This window comes from Struthio camelus, chromosome Z, assembly GCF_040807025.1.
Source record: "Struthio camelus isolate bStrCam1 chromosome Z, bStrCam1.hap1, whole genome shotgun sequence".
Lineage (NCBI taxonomy): Eukaryota > Metazoa > Chordata > Aves > Struthioniformes > Struthionidae > Struthio > Struthio camelus.
This window is the reverse complement of record NC_090982.1, coordinates 43,319,986-43,339,488: the sequence shown is the minus strand read 5'-3', so window position 1 is coordinate 43,339,488 and position 19,503 is coordinate 43,319,986. Positions and strand designations below refer to the sequence as shown.

The window sequence follows — 19,503 nt, the reverse complement described above, 5'->3', positions numbered from 1 at the left end:
AAAGCAGTATTAAAAAAAAAAAGAGTTAGGGCTGCTGTTCAGTTATGAACGTAGACCACTGTGCTGCCGCATACATTGTTTGTTCTGAGCCCTCTACAATATTGCTGGATAGATGTGAGTTAAAAGTGAAATAGAAGTCATAAATTTGAATCTTCTCTCTTTTGATGGTTTGTTTTCCGTGTTATGCACAATGCACTGTTTAACAGCTAGAGCAAAGTCTTGAAAGTCAGTCTTCCTAGGAGATTGTTCTCATCTCTGCTGGCATTATTTTATAATCCTGGATAAGCTGCTAGCCTCTCTAAGCCTTGGTTTCCATACTAGTACAATGAAGTGTTTAAGGCACTGATTTAAAAAAGTCCTTTCAAAATTGAGGAGCGCTCAGCTGGAACCCCAGTGACTGCAGTACAAAGAGCCATCAAATTCATGATCTCCAGGTTTGGCCTTAGTGGTTAGATGGGTGCAGCGTTTCATCAAAATAGCTAGGACTTTCTTTTGTTGCCTGCTTTGGACTGCTCCCAGCACCAGTCTGTTATCCATCATTTGGATCTTTCTCTCTTGACTGTTACTGATTTTGGTAGGGTTCTTGAACCACACTGACCTGACCTCCTTACGCTTGCACTTTGAAAGCTAGAGTAAGTCAAGGTCCCAAGATCTCTGTCGCTATGTGGACCAGAGAAATAAATGTATTCTTTTTGATTTCTTGAGTTAGTTTTGTTGACGTTTGTGGGGAGACAAATGTTTTCCAGGCTGTCTCATTCTGGCCTAATTTACTGGTGGTCCTAGAAAGATTCCAGATCATGTGGATACTGGCCAGAAGAGGGGCTTTGCAGGCTCGTCCGTGCTTAGTGTGATTAACTCAGTAACGCTTTCACAGAAGTGACCGCTCTTTTGGCTTGTGCGATACTTCAGGGTGGGGTGAGGTGGGGAGTGCCCTGTTATTTTCATCAACCAGCATGTAGTCAGCTTGGAAGAAATCAGAACGGATAACTGACCAAAAATTAATCTGCTTTTAGGATGTATAATATTTGTCTTCTAAAGCAGCTTTAGTCTGTGTGTACACTGTTCTTAGAGATATGCCCACCACAAAATTAAGACTAGACTATGTTCACAGCGTTAGCTGTAGTAAGTAGTAGTTGCAGTAAGTAAGTAAGTAGCTGTTGTAAGTATGCTTTTCCTGGATTTAATTGGTGTGTAAACTACCCTATTTTTACCACAGAATGAAGCCCAGATAGTGGTGTTTGTTGCAGTGCAGCTGACAGACTGCAGGTTGACATGCTAAATGTCTTCACGCTGTCTTGTTTATATAGCTATATGCCAAGTCAGTCCGAGAGTGCTCTACGTCTTTCTGTTACCCATGTCGGCATTTGGCTAAGTTCTCGAAGCATCTTGGTAGCTAATAGATCACGACACCTACTTTTCCTGTTGGTATACTTGATCACATAACTTACAATGTTTATTGCATAACTGGTGTATTATGTATGCAATCCACAAAGCGTATGCAAGATATCACATATAAATAGTACAGTTGTATATAAATGGTATAGTTGTAATGTATTTTGTAAGCTCTGTCTTTGAGCTGTGCCCATGTAAGATATTTACCACGATCCAGTCCCTCATCTGGGGATCACTGTCCCTGTAGGAAACCGGCTATGTGTCGGCTGCTCTGTTGTTCCCTTCACAGCCTAGCGTCTCTGGGGTGACTTTGTGCTATTGATGATTTTTTTTTTTAACTGAATTGTTGGACTGTAAGAGGTATTAACTGATATGTGGCACACTTTCATTTTACCAATTCAGCTACAATATTTACTAACAGAGAGTGAGCATTAAATTAAAATTTTGTGTGCAAATTAACTTGCTACATGGTAAGACTTTAGATTTCTCCTGTTCTTTATTCAAGAAAGCTAGGTAGGTTAATTCCTGAAAGACTTGTAGTTCTGGTCTTACATACTTCCCTCACGCGTGAGACATAGCTTGATAATGTTTGAATATCATTTTAGATTCATGATTAAAAAGTGATTGGAAATGTGTTTTTTTGTGTTGTTTTTATTGAAAATGAGCAAATTCTATTGCTTACATGCTCAGCTGATTTTTGGCTTTTCAGTAGTAAAAATTTAAAAAGCAGCACAGAATTACTTTTGTCACTAACATCCGCATATGCTAGAACACACATGAGTAGGTCTGCTGATGAAGAAATAACCATTTTTAGCTAGTTTACCATTCATTAAACTTTTTCCTAGAAGGCACATGAAATAGAAGTGGAAGCCCCAAATTTTGCCCATCCTCTTTTGCATAGATGGGAAACCCACCTTACATTGGATCTTTAGTTTTGTTCTATGGATTGATTCCCGCAAATCTGAAGCATTTTAAGTCACTGTATTTTGGATGGTCACAGGCAATTTGAACGTTTAAATTTGGGCGGAGGTAGAAGCAAATCTGTCTGGGAGTCCAGGAGAATTTGCACAATGTCCATGGTATAAAAATGCTTAATTTATGTAGAGCCTGAAGACATGCTGACTGACACAAACTGTTCACAGATATTGAAAGTTGATCTCCCCAGAGCTTCTGCAGCATCTGATTATAATCTGAACTTGTGTTTTGTAGCTTGAAACAATTGGATGGCAGCTTAATCTTCAAATGGCCGAGTCCACGCACGCAAAACTAAAATATCCTCGAGCTGTGCTAGAGCTGGGAGTGAGCAATGAAGATTCAAAGGTATGAAACGCATGCCTGACTGAGTAAGAATGAATTGTGGTCATGGCCTTATTTGAAGTTTTGAGACAGCAGTTGAAAATCTCTGTCACTAATATTTCACTGTTTTTTTCATATTTCTACTTTACAGAAAACAATTAGGCAATTGAAATTGTGAAGTACTGATGTACTAGCATACGCGTTAAGTTGGTTGGAGGTTGTGAGCTGTGTTGTGAGCTCTTTGGGCAGTGAGGTGATGGAGAGATGTCATGGAAATGGGGTTATTTTATGTCTATAAGATATCTTTATAGCACACATCTTGTGGTTGGTACTTCTTACACATTTAATGACTAGCTCCTCACTGATTTCTACAGTGTGTGTACTTATGTTATTTATTCATCACTTGAAACCCTTCTGTGCTGATGATGTGTGTGTGTGTGCGCGCGCGCACACACACACACACACACACACGCACGCACGTATGTATATGAAAGAGGCTATACAAGGCCATGGAAGCCAATAGTTCGGAGATTTTGAGGTACAGTCCTATATTCAAGGATTTCAGTGACTGGTGGTGTTTCAGTGTCAAACACTGCTTTGAAGTTCTTCATTCATATAAGCTATATCTTGTGTTAGTTAGCATGTTTTAAATTTGACACATAAATGGCTGTTCACCTTATCTTGCAAATGGAAATTGGAAAGTCTAAAACTCTGTGGTGTCTCTCATGTTTATCAATGAAAAAGTCAATGTGAAAGATTTGAAGAAAAAAACTGATTTGAAACTCAATTCTGCTGTCACATTGCATTTAAATCACAGTAATTGCGCTAATGTGAGTGGAATTTCTGATTTGTAGTCGAATAAGGGAATATAGAGCTTATGTTTGTGCTTCACACCAGGACTGCAATAGAGTTATTTTTTTCAGCAGTTCATTGCAAGTTATATTTCTGAATATATATTCTGAAACACAATACAGGAACCCCACAATATTTTATATGCTAGTTGAATTAAGAAGCACAGCATACAGGCTCAAATCTATGACAATCTGTGACAAAGTAACTATGAGGAAACATAAGAAAAATATGACACTTTACAAACAGAAAAATCTCCTGATTTTCCTTGCGTGCAGTTTGTTTTGAGTGAATTGCCCAACTTGATTTGAAAGCAAGATGAAATTAGTAGAATTTTGTGCAGAATAATTGTAGTGGAATCATGTAAGGAAGACAGTAGAACCCTATGTGTACAGCTGTGTTACCTTTCAGTGCAGTCAACGTTTGTATTTAAGCCAAGTTAAAGCAAAGTGTGGTATTACCTGGACAGACAATCCCTTGGTAGAATGCAGGCAATAATGGGACGTGGGTACCAGTCCTCTGTCTGGGCACTGAACCTGTGGCTCTGTGTGTTGTTTCCTGGATAAATGTGAAGATCCCGTTAGCGCTTTTTGTAAGAGAAGAATGTTAAGTCTGTGTCCTAACCATATTTAAATTCACATTTAAATTTCCTCAGTAGATTCTGCCAGATGTTTCTTGTTCTAAATTGTTTTGTAGAACTGTGCAACAAGATATTTAAGTGCATAACTCTCTGTGTTTGGTTGTCCACGTTTTGGTTATCTAGCTATGTTATGATTCTGGTCATCAGTTCTTATATATAAAGATATATTCTCATATATAAAGATAGCTTTGCACACGTTATTTTCTTCAGAGTGAGCTGTTTGTGATAGTCTTACAAAATATTAAATTAGGATTTAATTTTATTTAATATTATTAGTTCTAATCCAGACTCCAATATCTACTGTGGAACAAGATGCTATTTCCTTTGCTTTGGTTTTCTAGCTGTAAAACAAATGAACAAAAACTTAAGATAAAATTCTTATCTGTGGCTTGTTCATTAGCGGTATGTGTGGAACCAGCGATAAACCGAATAAAGCTCCGAGGCCACAGACGTCCGAAGCAGAATGTTTTGATAAAACTGTCCATGTAGTGCATGTAATGATATAGTCATGCAGATTAGTAGCTTGGGAAGATGGATGGGAAGATGGAAAAGCTGTTTCCATTATGGGCTGCTGACTGCTTTTTTTTTTTTTTTTTTATTTTACTTCAACCACGTGTTTCCTTCCCAACAGAATTCAGAAAGTAGATTATTTTTAATTGATTCCTCTCTATTTCTTTTTACTGGTATAATTAGATACAGATATCTGGATTCTTTTTCAATAATTACAAGCCTAGAATGACAGCTCCAAAACTGGCATTTAGTAGAACAGTAGAACAAGCGAAAGATGCCTTTAGTGTTCTCTAAAGTTTAAGTATCTGGCTTGGTGTGAAGATAGCTACAGTTGTTTTGTAACTAAATGCTAACATCCCACTGCAGAATAGGTTTAAAATAGGCTAATACCTGCCTACATGCTGACAGAAGTGTTGGAGCATAATTAATTTTTGTGGAGCGTTTTGCGCCATCTTGATCCCTCTGTGCATTAAACACGAAGCTAGACGCTTCCGAGGATTTTTTTTTTTTCTCCGCAGTTATGTCTAACTCAGGCTTTTGCACAGAAATTTGGCGTGTGTTCAGAGTATTGGTTCGTAATGATTAATTATCTTTGTTTGTAACTGAACTCTCTCCTTTTTTTTTTTTTTGTTTAAATCATAAATATGATAGCTTTCATTTCTCGATGTAAGACCAACAGCGAAATGCTGCTGCCGAGCTTCGTGCGCTGGCTCATGAGGGGGCAGTAGCGCTCTTTCTCTGGGTCCCACCTCTCTGGCTCTCGGCATGCTTTTTTTGAAGCGGCGGTCAGAGTCACTCCTGAAGCCAGCAGTTGGGAGAACCGTGAAGCGCTTACGTCTGTAATCTGCAGGTAACAATAGGAGTTTGTCTTGCTCGTCTACAAGACTGAAGCCTGTTATAAAAAAAGGGCACTGAGCAAGGTAAAGGAAATATGCCGTGGCTTCCATTTTTACTGTTTGAGAGTAATTGTGCTAATACATTTACGTTTACTACAGCTCACTCAGTTAAGGGCAGTTTAAATGTTTCTTTGTCAGAAGCTGACATTCAAAATTAGTACTTAACCATTTCTGCAGGATAGGTGATCAAAAACCTCTGGCTATAGGAATGACATTTGTGCTTCATGAAGTAAAATGAGTCAAAGGATCCACTGTATGTCATACGAATCTTTATAACAAAGTGTGTCAGCTTCAGATGAAATGCAGAATCCTATAGGTATTATACCTTGCAATACTGTAATATTATACTTGTAAGTACATAAGTATCATTTTTATTATTTATCACTTATTGTTTATTGTTTATTTATTATGACAAACTTTTTTTTTGGTTGTTATGAGTTCAGCCTTTGCTTATCCTCAGTCTTTGAATTCTGCTTGACTGGGATGTAACAGAAATTTTACATGTCGTGAAAAGTTTTTCACCATGAGTGGCTTGCTCAGAGAGTCTGTGGGCTTGCCAGCTGTGGAAATATTCAGAAGTCAACTGGACAAAGCCTTGAGCAACCTGACATAACCCTGGAGCTAGTCCCGCTGTTGGGCTGGACAGCCAGCCAAAGGTCCTTCCAGCCCAAGTTGTTCCATGATTCTTGATTTCTTTACAGTTTGGCTTGCTGATGGCATTTTGTATGGGCAAAAAAAAAAAACCAGTTTCAATTTAAAATTCAATTAACAGCTTGCGTTACAAAGGTTCAGAATGTTTAATTGTATTTCTGAATCTTAGGGAAGTGAGATTTCTGTGAAGCAGGCACATGAAAAACAAGCTAGGATGAGAAGGAACATCTTTCTGAACTGCAAGATCTTTCTACTTCCACCCTGACGTTTTAACAAACTAAGGGAACGTGAAGAAACAGCTGTTTCCAAACTGATGTGTAAGGCACTGGCAGGGTATAGGGCTTTTATTTAATGTAATTTGGTTTCAGATTTGTTGTGTTGCTGAGTTGCAACACAGCCATCTGGAGACTTTTTATGGACTATTACTATTTTTATCGTTGTAGGGTGAATTAACTAGTAGAGGGAGTACAAATTAATAATCGTGATAATCTGTGCTGCTAATTATGGTGTTGATTTGCAAACAAAGACTTATTCCAAAAAAGTGCTGCGTTTATTTAATATCTCTGTTTACTTCAATAATTTATTTAATATCTATCTACATAGGCATACACTCGCACATTCTTTTCCACTGTTAGCAATAGTAATTCCTTAGGCTGTCTAGTCCAAACCTTTCTAAACAGCTCTGATCATTCTCTGTAACTACACGAGCCATATATTAAGGAAAACTTTTGTAGTAAAAGCTGTAGAAAAGGTTTGAGGGCATCAGAAATGTCACATCGTCTTTGCTGAATACCTCCCGGGAGGTACGTGCTGTTAAGGGCTTGGGGACGTGGTCAATTTGTTCTGACCTGTTTTGTCTCTAAGGATCATGACTCTGTTGTATCCTTGCTTGTTTCTGCAGTCTCTCTTCGCTAGGAAAATACAGTCAGGCATGCTGTTATTTAAGGTTATTTATTATTGTGTGTTTTTACACATGATCTGCAGCATTCATGCTTGAAAATCCTTAGCAAAAACTCTTCTTGCCCGGCATTGTGTTTCAATAGTTACCCACGTTTTTTTATGTAGCTCTGTTCCATGTATGTAATTACATTCGTAGTTATTTAATTAAACTTTTTTTGCTGTGGAAGGTTTTGCTCTTCTCTTGTTTCTCCTCCCCTCTTTTACATGTACAATTTTCTCTTTAACCTTTTCTTGATGGCCTTCTGCGTTTTGGGGATCTTTCATTTTTTAGTATGCAAAAATGGGAACTCTGTGTGTGGATTCCATGTGAGTTCAATACTTTGTTTATTTTGATTATAACTTGTATGTGAAGGGTTTTGTTACAATTGCCAATGCAAGACTGATACAAATGAACTGATACAAGTTGTGGTTTGTTAAACCTGCTACTATAATACTTCTAACAAAAGGCAGAAAATATTAAAGTGTTCCTCTACTAATTTAATTTAATGTTATTAGTTTTCCCTGGTTTGTTGGCTCCTTTAAAGGGGGGAAAAGGAAATATTTTCAACTTACCTTTCTGCAGTCATTTCTTCAAAATCAAAATGGGGTCTGGCTGCATTTGAAAATGAGATAGTAAGACATATGCATCATTCCACAGGGAATATAGAAGTCTGGAAATAATGAATGACTTTTTTTTTTTTTTTTTTTACTTATTAAAATGTCAGTCACAGTTTTCTTCTTTCCTCTTAGTTTTAACAGACTTTCTCCACATTTCTGGACTGTGGACAAATGTACACCTTAGATGAGTTGCCCTGTTTACTTCAATAAGTGTGCCATTCTGCTTTCTAAGTTTGTCCCTGTGGACTTTTTTCCCCTATCTTTAACAGCAGAGTAGACTGCGAAACAAAGCTTTTCTTGAGGTCAATCTGTCACTTCAGCTGTAGGTTCTGTGCAGCCGGATGGTAGGCAGGCAGGACCTGTGCTTGAGCAGGAGCCTGGTGGTGCTTGCCCTCCCCTCTCCGTTTAGCCCTCCTCTTTCTTCTGAGCAGGAGTTATGTTTGTGGAGATCTGGTGGATGCTAGCGATAGTATGTTCCCACGGCAGGGAGGCAGGAGGTGGTGGAGCTGAGCAGCTATACAGTGGTACTCCTTTCATTCACCCTCTTGGTCCCTCGTTATTTGAGGAACTGCATTCAGGTGCTGTTTTTTTCTGGAAACAGAAGTGTGATTTGTAGGCTCTCAAAAAAGAGAGCAATTAAGAGTCTGCTGTGATGCTGGAGGAGCTGTCCCGAGGCGCAAACACAAATTGCTCCTCACCCTCCTCAGCTACCCCTCAGCCCTGCTGTTCTCATAAGGACATCACCCTTTTCTTTCTCAGAAAACAAAGAACTTGTGCTTCTACTCTGAATTGAGTTTAGTGCTCACATCAAGTAGATTTATAAGGCTCTAGCAATTATCAAAAAAGTAAATAGGACAGACCTTCAGATGAATGCGGATATGTTTAAGGAGGAGTTTAAGAGAAAAGGTCATTTCATTTCTATTTAAAGATGGTGATTGGAGGCCAGGATAGTCCTCAGGCTAGATAGCCTCAGATAGCGCAGTCCCAGTTCAAGGTCTTTTTGAACTCTATGCAAGCAAGGTTGCTGCTTTTGGCAAGGTAGATCACGGGTTTTGCTCTGAGGACTAAAATCTCATGAGTAATAATACTGATGAGAGAGCAGACGCTTCCCTAAAAAATGATTTCAGAATATTAGGGGAAAAGTCTTAGTATTCTTAGGAGACGTAGTAGAATGGCTGTATGACTTTGAGTATGTGAACGGTTCAGAAAAATAAGCTTGAAATTTGGAATTTGTTTCCAGGCTGTCACATTGCTACAGAAAGCTGTCAGAAATTTCTGTGCCTAAGCGTGAGAGCCAGAAATTCCAGAGTTGCAGTGCACAACAATTCTTGCATTAGACTATGGTTGTGATCCGTCGTACCTGTTATCCCTGATTAAATGCATTTTAATTAGAGGGGAAACAGAAGATGCAGTCCAGAATTTTCAGGATGCTGGGAGGATTTGTTTCCTTAACAGTGCAGAAATGGAAGGCTGAGTAACCTGCATCCTCGAAGGTGTGGGTAGCTTGACATGTTGTACCGAAACCATCTACCAGATGGTGCGGCTCCAGGAGTATGTGCCCACCTCTGGCAATTGTACTGCTTGGGTGTAGTTCATCATCTGGCTCCACTTGTGATCTCATATGATCTAATTATCCAGTTTATAGTAAAGAACCATATACAGGGATTTTTCTTCCTTATGCTTCATCTGCTAATACAGAATTTACAGATAAAGTCTGCAACTATATAATTGACTGTAGCCTGTGCACCTAGTTTGTTCCCGCTAAAACGCTGTTAAGCTCTGTCCCTGTGTCGTGGAATTGACGAAAAATCTCCATCCCCATTGACCATGTACAGTTGCAGGCCTTAGACAACCTCAGTGTATAATTAATGTTGAGCCTCTTGTTTCGTTTGGAAAGGACTAAACTGAGTTGACCGTACTGTATAGCTTTCCCATTGTCAGTCCAAATAAGGAGTAGAAAAGTAGCAGAAATACTTAAATTCAAGTTTAAACTCAGTGACCCTTTGCTTTGTCAGGCAGAGTTAGTGCCTTCCTGGGCAATTAAGGCCCCAAAGCGTTTGAAAAACAAGGATCTGGTGAGTTTTTCTCACTTGATATATTATATATGTCACCTTTATTCTCAAGATGTATTTTATTTTTTTTTGCCTCAAACTAGTTTTGTAGGCTTGATTCTTCAGTCATTTCAGGGGAAGGAAAAATATTTGTGGGATTCATTGGAAATTCTCAAGAAATTCTAAATAGTTATTTGCCTGCTATTCTCAGAAACTCTTCAAAGTAGTAGCAAATGAACTGTTGTCTTGGTCTGTGGGTAGTAAGAGGAAATAACCATAATTTGTCAATGGCACCCTTTCATACTGCTTCCTTACATTGCTTATTCCCCCCACCCTCACTTGGCTAATCAGCTCCATGTTGCCTTTGCAAATACCTTAAAAATTGACATTTCCCCTTTGTCTCTTTCTTCAGGTAAAGAGGTAGAGAGGTAAGGTAGTGTAAGAAATGGGTCAGATTAGGGAGAGCAGAACATAAAAGCCTAAGCGGGAGGCTCTGCCTTTGAACATAGCTCTTCTGCTTGTGTCCTCTGTTAAAATGCTGGCAAGTGCTGCCTTTGAGAAGTGAAGGCAAGACCAGAGGAAGGCAACGTGTAATCTCCAAGTAAGCAACTCTTTAATTTGGATGCCAAAAACCAGATATTCTTCCAGGTATGGATGCATAAGAATTAAAATTTCTCTGGTATTTAAAATATAGAGATTTCAAGGAGTCATAAAGCCTTTAGGTATTAGCAAATCAAATGAGTAGCATTTTTATGGCATTTAAATCAGGGAGGAATACTTGTCTCTTGTGTTATTTGACAGAAGCAAGCAGAGAAGAGATGAAATGTGCTCTTTATAAAAACAGGAGATGAATTTTTTTTTTTTTTTTGTGGAAGGGGCTGTGCTGGGGAAGCTCTGCAGAACTACCTATAAACATGTGTGCATATGTTTTCTGAGTCCCACTAGAGATGTTGGGCCCTCTGACTCTTTTCTGTGCCTCACAGTTTTTTGATGAGGCCACTATTGATAGTCAGCCAGAAGTACAAAGTTTTAGACCTGCAAGGAGCAGCATAAAATTCCTCTGCAATTTCTTAATGCATAATATTCCTTCCCCCCCTCCCACCCCATTCTAAGGGAGAGTTGACTAGTAAGACGTTATATCTAACTCTGACTTTTTAAATATCGTTAGTTACTGTGCACTGGCAACAGCATGTAGTGAAGTCCACTCCTTCAGAAGCTCATGTTAGCAGCATCCCTCGGGAATTAATTTAGTGTTTTATTAAAGTTGCTGATAAATACCACCTTGGCAGCTGTGTGCAATATCAAAAATATATGGGTAATGCACGTTCTTTAGAGCTTCTCATAAAAATGACAGTATAATTCATAATATTTGAGTTTGATTGAGAGATGTAGACCTTTAAGCCCTGAAGTCCAATGAACTTTGGCTCTGCTTACTCACTGGAGGAAGTGGCTTTGCTAGCTCATAATCTTTAGGTTAGATGGCTTGTTACTGACTTTAGAAAGCAGAATTATCAAAGCGACCTTACCTATTTAGTTAGGTAATAACTGCCATGAGAGAGACATTAAGAAGCAGATAGCATTCTTGGCCAATTGCAGTCCAGACCCTAATACAAATGCAGACAAGACTATCATGGAGAAAATGTACTTGTCTGTTAGCTTGAAAGGTGTATGGGCTGGTTTTGTTTCTTTCACTATAGTGATTTACTGTCAGTTACAAATGTTTCTCAGTTTTTCCATCTGTCAAATGGTGATCAGTTTTTTTTTTTTTTAATACATTTTTAAAAATATTCCTAGGTAAAAGGAACAAGCCAATATCCCTTTTCCCTTTATAAATGCCAAATATCGGTGTAGTTCACATGTTCTTCTTACTTCTTGTTGAAGTAATGTTCACGTTAATCTGGAAAATTTCAAGAAAATGCAGTATTTTCTGTAAACTCTCATCTTAAAACATGATTCTGGTTGACTTGATTTGATTTGAGTGGTTGTTGGAGTAGAGCATAAAATTCAGTTTTTGGAGGTGTCAGGGTTGAGTTTGAACGTTCAGAAGTGATGCCAAGTGCATTTATATGGCAGTTGCTCTATATTGACAAGAATAACATTTTTAAGAATTATGAAGTTTGTGTGACTTGCTACTGTCTGATGTGTGCAGCTTAGTCTTGCTTATAGGAAGTTTTGTCCTATGTTAAGGACAAAATCTTTATTTTATGTTAATCTTTATTTTTCCTCTGCAGGGTTCTAAAGGACGAAGGCTATTTGAGACATGGAATTTTTAAAAAATGAATGTTTTTCTCAGTAAACTTATGCTTAGAATTATTTCACATCTTTAAGACCCAACAGTGTTTTATTTTCCTTTAGCTGGTTCCCACGTAACTGGTACCTTGTGAGGTTGTTGGAAGAGATAAGACTATCTTGTAGAACCCAGGTTATTGCCTGCTTTTCAGTTATCCTGCCACTTGAGATCCATTTACCTCATTCCTCATTACTCTCGTGCTAGCTTGGGAGCAGTCCATGCTTCACTGTTCACTTCTGTGGTGTCCTGTGTGGGACTGGAAGAAATCGTTCTCCTTGTCTTTTGATAGTGCATACTGTGATCTAGGTGCTCTGTGAACAGGAGAAAATCTTTAGTCTAAAAGAAGCAATATATCAAAGGGCTGAATTGAAAGTAGGGTTGAAATATGAACAGAATATTTTAATGAAAATTGTGAACTAGAACTTGCCTATAAATAACTGGATTAACTTTTGTAGTTGCAACATAGAAATGCATATAGGCTCTGTTGAACTTGCAGCTATTACAGAGCTCTGAAGAACACTGGCGGGTGTCTTATTTTCATATTTCCCCTGATTATATAGTCTGCCTCTCCTTTGATTGGAAATCTGATGACAGTTCACAAAAAGCATACCTGCACGAACTTCTTAACTGATGTTTTGTTATGGCATCTTACGGCTACGCCTTGACCTATGAGAAATTTTTTTTTAAGGATATACTTTGCTAGTTTTGTCCTGACTTGTACATTTTTCACCTTGGAACGTTAGGTAGATGGATTAGCTTGGAAACTGTGATACGTGTATTGCTGTTTTTATATGAAAGGTAATTTTTCAGCCTATCCGAAGAGGAAGGGAGATGTGTGGAAAGCTAAGAGAGGCATGGAGTAGTTGCTCAGCCTCTAAGTGTCTTATTTACATGGGTTCTTTGTAGCTTGTAGCTTCTGAAAAGCCTGACCACAAGCTGACTTACATTTTAACCAGAGGCAGACGCTCTGATCTCACCCTTCTCCTGTGAAAAGTCATCTTCGTATAAACTCTTCTAGAGTAGCAGTCCAGTATGGCTATTTTGTGATTTATAAAATGTATATTCAATGAATTTTGACTGCTTATTGCTATAAAGAAAGTTTTTTTTTTTTTTTTATAGGCAAATTGTGTCGGCATATTGAATATTTTTGTAAGTACCGTAGTACTTAAGGTATTCATTTTCTTGCTTAGTGCTATGTTGCCTGAATAACTATTGCTGTGTCATGTCTTTATGCACATGGAATGTTGCATTTTAATAAGTCTCTAGCTTTTTTTTACTTCTTACCATATCAGAATAAATTACTTGATCTTCTGTTGTAGTTGACCTAGTTATTGCAGTTCCTATATTTGTAAAGTGTTTTTCTTTTGCTTATTGAGGTTGAACATTAGTTACTTTTCCTTGAAAATGCAGTTATGCTGCATGTCCTGACAAAATAATACCAGCTTGGACATCAAATCCAGTTAAGACTTGGACATTTCCATGGCAATCCTGACAGTGAAACTGTGTATAATATCTACCTTGTACATGCTGGAATTGACATTTAAAATTATATTGTATATTTGTAAGCATTACATTGCAAGCCTGAGTATAACTGCATCCTTTTAAAATCTGTTTGACTGCCATTAGATGTTGTAAGATGTCCGTCTTACTGGGCAGAAGAGTTTAAATTAAATGACTTCTTACAACTATGATTTTGCTTTCTTAAGTTTCTGAAATGAAAAAAAAAAAGGCCCAAATAGAGGCTTGACAAAAAAAAAAAACTGATAGATAATTTACTATTTTTAAGTAATTTTTAAAACCTGGGAATATTTAGCAGAGTTTACTTGCATTGTTCCTTAACTTTCTTATACGTCGCGTCTGTTTTGTGCTTTCCTCTGACATTCTAATTAGCCTTGATGGTCTAGGATGTTTTTAAAGTTGTCGGCATTTTCTGTCTTCTCCAACGAATTTTTCAACTCCCTTACTGTAGAATATATTCCAAAATGGATGTGGAGAGCTGTATTTGAGTAAGTAGTATTTTGATATGGAGGAAGATTAACATCAACTTGAGGGTCTTCAGTATATGACAGTGCGTGGCATGTTAGGTTAGCTCTTCTTTGCAGTTTAAATATATGTTGGGCTGCAAAACAGATCACAGAGAACTCCTGCTCCTGAGAGAGAGAGAGAGAGGGAGCTAACCTGGGCACAACCCTCTACTTTTCTTCCATTTTCTGGCCTGCAGCATTTATAACTCCTATCCCTGGTACTGGAAGGGGGAGAAAAGTGTTTGAGAGTATAGGGTTTCCATCCAAAGTGTCTGCATAGGCCTTAGGAGACTTGGTCACATCCCTTAAACTTAAACTTTTAGAATGCCTTTTTTTTTTTTTTTGGGGGGGGGGGGGGGGGGGGGGTAAGCCGTGCTGATGAGTATCTGAGGTTAGAGAGAATTTCTCTGGATTTGTGATTTTGATAAAATCACAGGCCTGGCATTTAATTGTACTGTACCTTGAATACTCTCATCAGCATAAAGCTGCATAATTGTGAGTTTGTCCTTGGAAATATAAGTGCTTGACAATATTTCCTTTCAAACGTTTTCTTTAATGCTGTCAAACCTAGGGTTAGCCACAAAACACAAAAGTCAACTGCTTGAGGCATTTGAGCAGAGTAAGTGTCTCTTGTAACAATCATAAAAAAAAAAAAAAAAAAAGTAAGGATGCCATGTGTGCAACTATTTACATGGGGTTAGGAAGTTAGAACGGAATGCCATTTTCAGATTCTGTAATGATATTTTTACTAGGCGCTTTGGATACGAGCAGCCGATATGTGTTGGAGCGTTTGCCTCTTGCCTGGACCAGGTCCCACCACAGCCTGTGGAACCACTTCGGGGCTGTGCACTCTTCCCCGCTCCGCTCCCCTGCGCGTGGCCTCTCCTGTGTCTTGTTGAATGGGCACTAATTACACATTGAGGCACAGCACACTACAGGCTTTTTCTTCCCAACCGTATCAGAAGAGGGTATTTGGAAATGAAAGGATGGTGAGGAGCAGCTGCCAGGCCAGCTGGCCTAGCCTGCGGCTTACACCCTGCTCGTGTCTTTGAGGCACCTCTGGCAAACGCTGCGGCGGGGAGAACCGCAGCCACGCGTGCCGTTGATTCATATCTCACCGGTGACTCTGCATTACCTAAGCTGTTACAAACCAGTCAGGTATTACACGTGACAAGCATCTCCCCAGGACTGCTCAGCGTAATACAGGAGGAGCCCACGCTTCTCAGTTTACACTGAGCGTACGTTTGTGGCATAATTACTTGTGTTCATCTTTGTGCTTCTTTCTTGTGTCTTGCTTTCTCTTTGGGCAGTTCTTTAGATGTGTTGTGTTGTGAGTTTCAGTATAAATCTGTACCGACAAGGAAGAGTAATCTTCTCAGTGGCTACAAATTTTGAACCCAAGCTGCTATGCAGGTTAAGAGTGTGTTTTTGAATCTTTAAAAGCAATTGGATTGCTCTGTGTCTTCTGTTCATTTTGCAAAATCACTGGGCTTACTTTCTGTTTACTTTTGCTCATGTTTCTGTCAACGTGCAGACTTGTGAAAGTGCCATATCAGGCATCCTGGAGAAACAGTACAGATATTCTCGAAAGAGCACAAAGTGAGCATCTCCTGGGTTGCTAACATCTGTCCCGCTCGAGGCGATGAGTATACTGTACATGCTGTCAAACACGATCAACTCCGTACAATTGACACTGAGCAGGTGTCTGTAACAATGCTGTGACACCCTCTACAGTCATGCTTCAGGTAGAAGAAAGCAGGTCATCACCTCAATCATATGCAAGGCTGGCAATTTGCAGTTACCTTGTTTCCTGTTGGTTACAAATGGCAGGAGTCTGACATCTGGAGCTATGTGGCATGTAAATTTGTGCCATTTGGGTTTGAAGGAACATTTAGCTAACTTTAAAAGCAGCCGTGACAAGTGACCTTTTTTGCTGGTTAAAATACATGAAATATGACCTCTCTTGCAACAAAACCACAACCCATAGGGTAGCCTGCAGCCCCTGAGCAGATATTATTGAGTATGATTGTATAAAATCACTACTAATGAAATAACAAATGTGTATTTCTAGGAATGCACGTTCTGTAGCCAGACGGTAATAGAAAGAGACTTCAAGGGGGAAGGGGAAATACTTTTTTTTCCTTTTTTCCTTTTTTTTTTTCTTTTTTTCCCCCTCTTAATGAGACGGATCACGTTACTAAGAACTTATTCTGAAGCCTTGTAGTAGTGAAAGGGCAATACAAAAACAAAAGTAGAGCCGAAACTAGTCTTAATGAAAATGCTATTCTAGCTTCCGATTTATACATAGGTAAAAGCTGACATGCAGCCTTCTTTTTTTGACCTCTTGAACAACTTTATAGAACTTCTAAATAGGTAGTTAGAGAAACTAAGTTATCTGCCTGGCCTGTGAGAGGGAACCACACCAATGGGTCAAACGGAAAAGGAAATTGCACAGTGATGTGTTCTCAGTGAGTTCACAGTTGTCTGTGTAAGGGGATGAAAGTCTCTGCTGTGCCCATAATCAAAATATTACAAGATTTTTTTTCTGTAAATGATGTTTCTAAATTTTAAAAAGTTTAAAAGAGGCCTGACAATGTTAGGTTCTTTCTCCTTCCTCTTTTCCAGTGTCAACAGACATGAAGAGAACTGGGAGGCTGAATGCTTATGATAGGGGATAAGTCATGTTAAGAGGTTTTGGGCTATTTTTTGTTGTTTTGGGGGGGTTGTTTTTTCCTGTGGAAGGGAAGAAAAAAGCGGGGATTTGAGAGCAAAACTCTTGTCAAGGGACAGATTTGTAGGCTGCTCTGGTCCACGTACATTTCTTTGGTTAGGTATGTCAGCACTAAAGGGTGCACGTGTTTCCCTGACGATATGAAGAAATGTGTTGGCAGAGAAGAGTCTGTGACAGGTTTCTTGAGGAGCACTGATTGTAGGGTTTTGCATTATGGAAACTATAGGTTCAGGGGCTGCCCTGCTTACGGCTGTGACATCTAATAGTCCTAGGACTCACCTTCATAGGAGCAAGTTCATAGTGTTCCTATGATAGAGATGCTGCACGTTTCAAAATATCTTGGAAATTTCTTTTCAAACAGCAGAATTGTCACTGAAGTGAGACAGAATTTCTAGGGTTGGTACTATGTCCGAGAAGCCTGAATGCAAGTTTTTGAACACTGCCTTCATTTAACTAGCGTCGCGCTTGTTCTTTTGTTGCTGCTGCTGCTAGCTTTTTCTTTTTGAACAACAGTTGATTAAATTATATCAAATCGTATTATAATTCTTTACAAATCATATTATAATTCTTTATGAGATTGCTTTGTTCTTCAGGCCTTAAAACTGTTTTTGTGCTGTAGGACATCTTTTTTCCCAAAAGGGGTAATGTGGAATGATCAGAATGTAAGGAAGGTGTCTTCTTTAAGCAATGTTTAGACAGTTTCCAAATTCCTGGATGGTCGTTTATTCCCATCAGCTGTATTTTGGAGGCTACCATTTAATGAGTTCTTGAGTGAGTCTTTTAGTTTGCTCATTGTGAATGTGTATTAAGTTTAGTGAAAATGATTGGCTTTCTGAGGAGGACCAAGCTGGCTTATGAATAGTGTGGGAGCGATCAACAATAGCCAGTTTTCAACGCTGGAACCGGTACTATTTGATTTCGTTCCAAGTGCACTTTTATTTGAGACGATATAGAGGAGGAGGAGGAAACATTTAACACTAAACCTTTTCAGAAGAACTGCTTTGCTGCAGCAGCCGTGGCCAAAGGAGATTCTCAATTGGAACGCCCTGGCCTTGCCAAGAGTACTGTAGCAAGGCAAATTCATTTAAGTGGTATTTCTTTGAGAACGGTGAAATCTGAAAAATCCTTCTGAAAATTCCGTGAGAAAATCCAAGTGTAGCATAAAATGAATCTATAAAACTGCAATATTTTCTAGTGGAGTTACGTTAAAATTCACGTTAGCGCTTTAAACCACAGCGCACGCTGCTGTAGCCTTGAGGGAGTCACAAAAAGCTTGGAGCCTTCTTTGACTTTAAGGTAGGCGAGATGACCTGTGATGTCTGTCTGAGGCAGAGTACACTTGTTTTTAGTGCTTTCTGAAGAGACCTTGACACGTGTCTAACTGAGGCAAAGCAATCAAAGGGCGAGCTTACAGACCTAACATACATGCTTTGAAGATCTGTGGAAATAGGGAGGGAGGCAGAAGAAGGATATAACAACAAACAATAAAAAGCCCATGTACATTTAACAGTCTCAGTTCTTGATGCATAGACTGATGAAACGTATTTGTCAGCACTGAGCATGAGAGATGGACTACTATAACTTAAGTACCCCAATAAAACATTTATGTTGCAAATAAAAATTTGTTCTTATTCATTTTAAACCTTTCCCCCTTCTTTTCAATAAAATACCTTATTTTCGAAACATTGCAAGCCACTGTAAGCCAAAGGTTTGTTAAAGTAACTTGAATATTTTTGCTAATGTGACTATTTTTAAAATACTCAAACACTTGAAAATTTGAGAGACTACTGGCTTTTTATAGTAACGTGGCTTCAGACAACTGAAAAAATTCAGCGTTCTGTTTTTCCCACGCTTTTTGAAGCAATTTGGTAATATGCTTCAGCATTAGCACGTTTTTCTCCTAACTAAAGAAGGAAATAAGAATTGTGGACTGAACATGAGTCAGCCTATAAAATTGCAGAGACGCTTTGCAGCTCAAAAGAATATTATTTTGATATGTGTCTTAGATAAAAATAAGCATTTTACATTTTCAGAATTATGTGGAAGTGACATGTTTAACTCTTTCACAAAGAGTTGCAGAGGGGAGTACTGAATGTTGGGGAGACTGCAGGTTGTTATTGCCAATATAAACCATATCCAGTACTGTACTATCGCACCAAGAGGTCTGCAACAGGTGGGAAATTAATCTTCTATCTTATAACATATGTTAATATCTTCATATTACTTCAGAGCTTGAGAAGAAAATTAAATTATTATTTGGCTTTGTGGAAAAAAGGTTGATTTTTTTTTTTTTTTTTTTAAATCTAGTTATATGCAGTCTCTGTTTCCTTATAACTTGCAGCTAATTCTTACACTTTGGGATCAACAGCAGGGGAAGCAGTGTTTAGTTGAAAACTTCCTTCTATTACAATAGTCCTTCCCCTGTATATACACACATTTTTTTTTAAGTTCTGAGAACTTTACCAAGTGTAAAAATGTTTGGAATATGTCAAAGAGAAGCCCTGGGGTAGAAAAGTGCCTTTTATTCTGTCCTATAAAATTCCTTTGAAGTTTAGTTGACTTAGACTACTTAAAAATTATATACTTAAAAATTATCACTTCATTTTTTTCGGATTG

The 19,503-nt window shown here is 38.5% G+C and overlaps 1 protein-coding gene across 1 annotated transcript in view; it reads left to right on the top strand.

The window, feature by feature from the left end:
• The window catches only part of LOC104151003 (COMM domain-containing protein 10), a 112,213-nt gene that overhangs the window by 21,495 nt on the left and 71,215 nt on the right, over positions 1–19,503 (top strand). Inside the window, exon 5 of the mRNA XM_068926772.1 lies at positions 2,602–2,712. Coding sequence (XP_068782873.1) covers positions 2,602–2,712 — 111 coding nt within the window. The remainder of the gene's footprint in view (positions 1–2,601; positions 2,713–19,503) is intronic.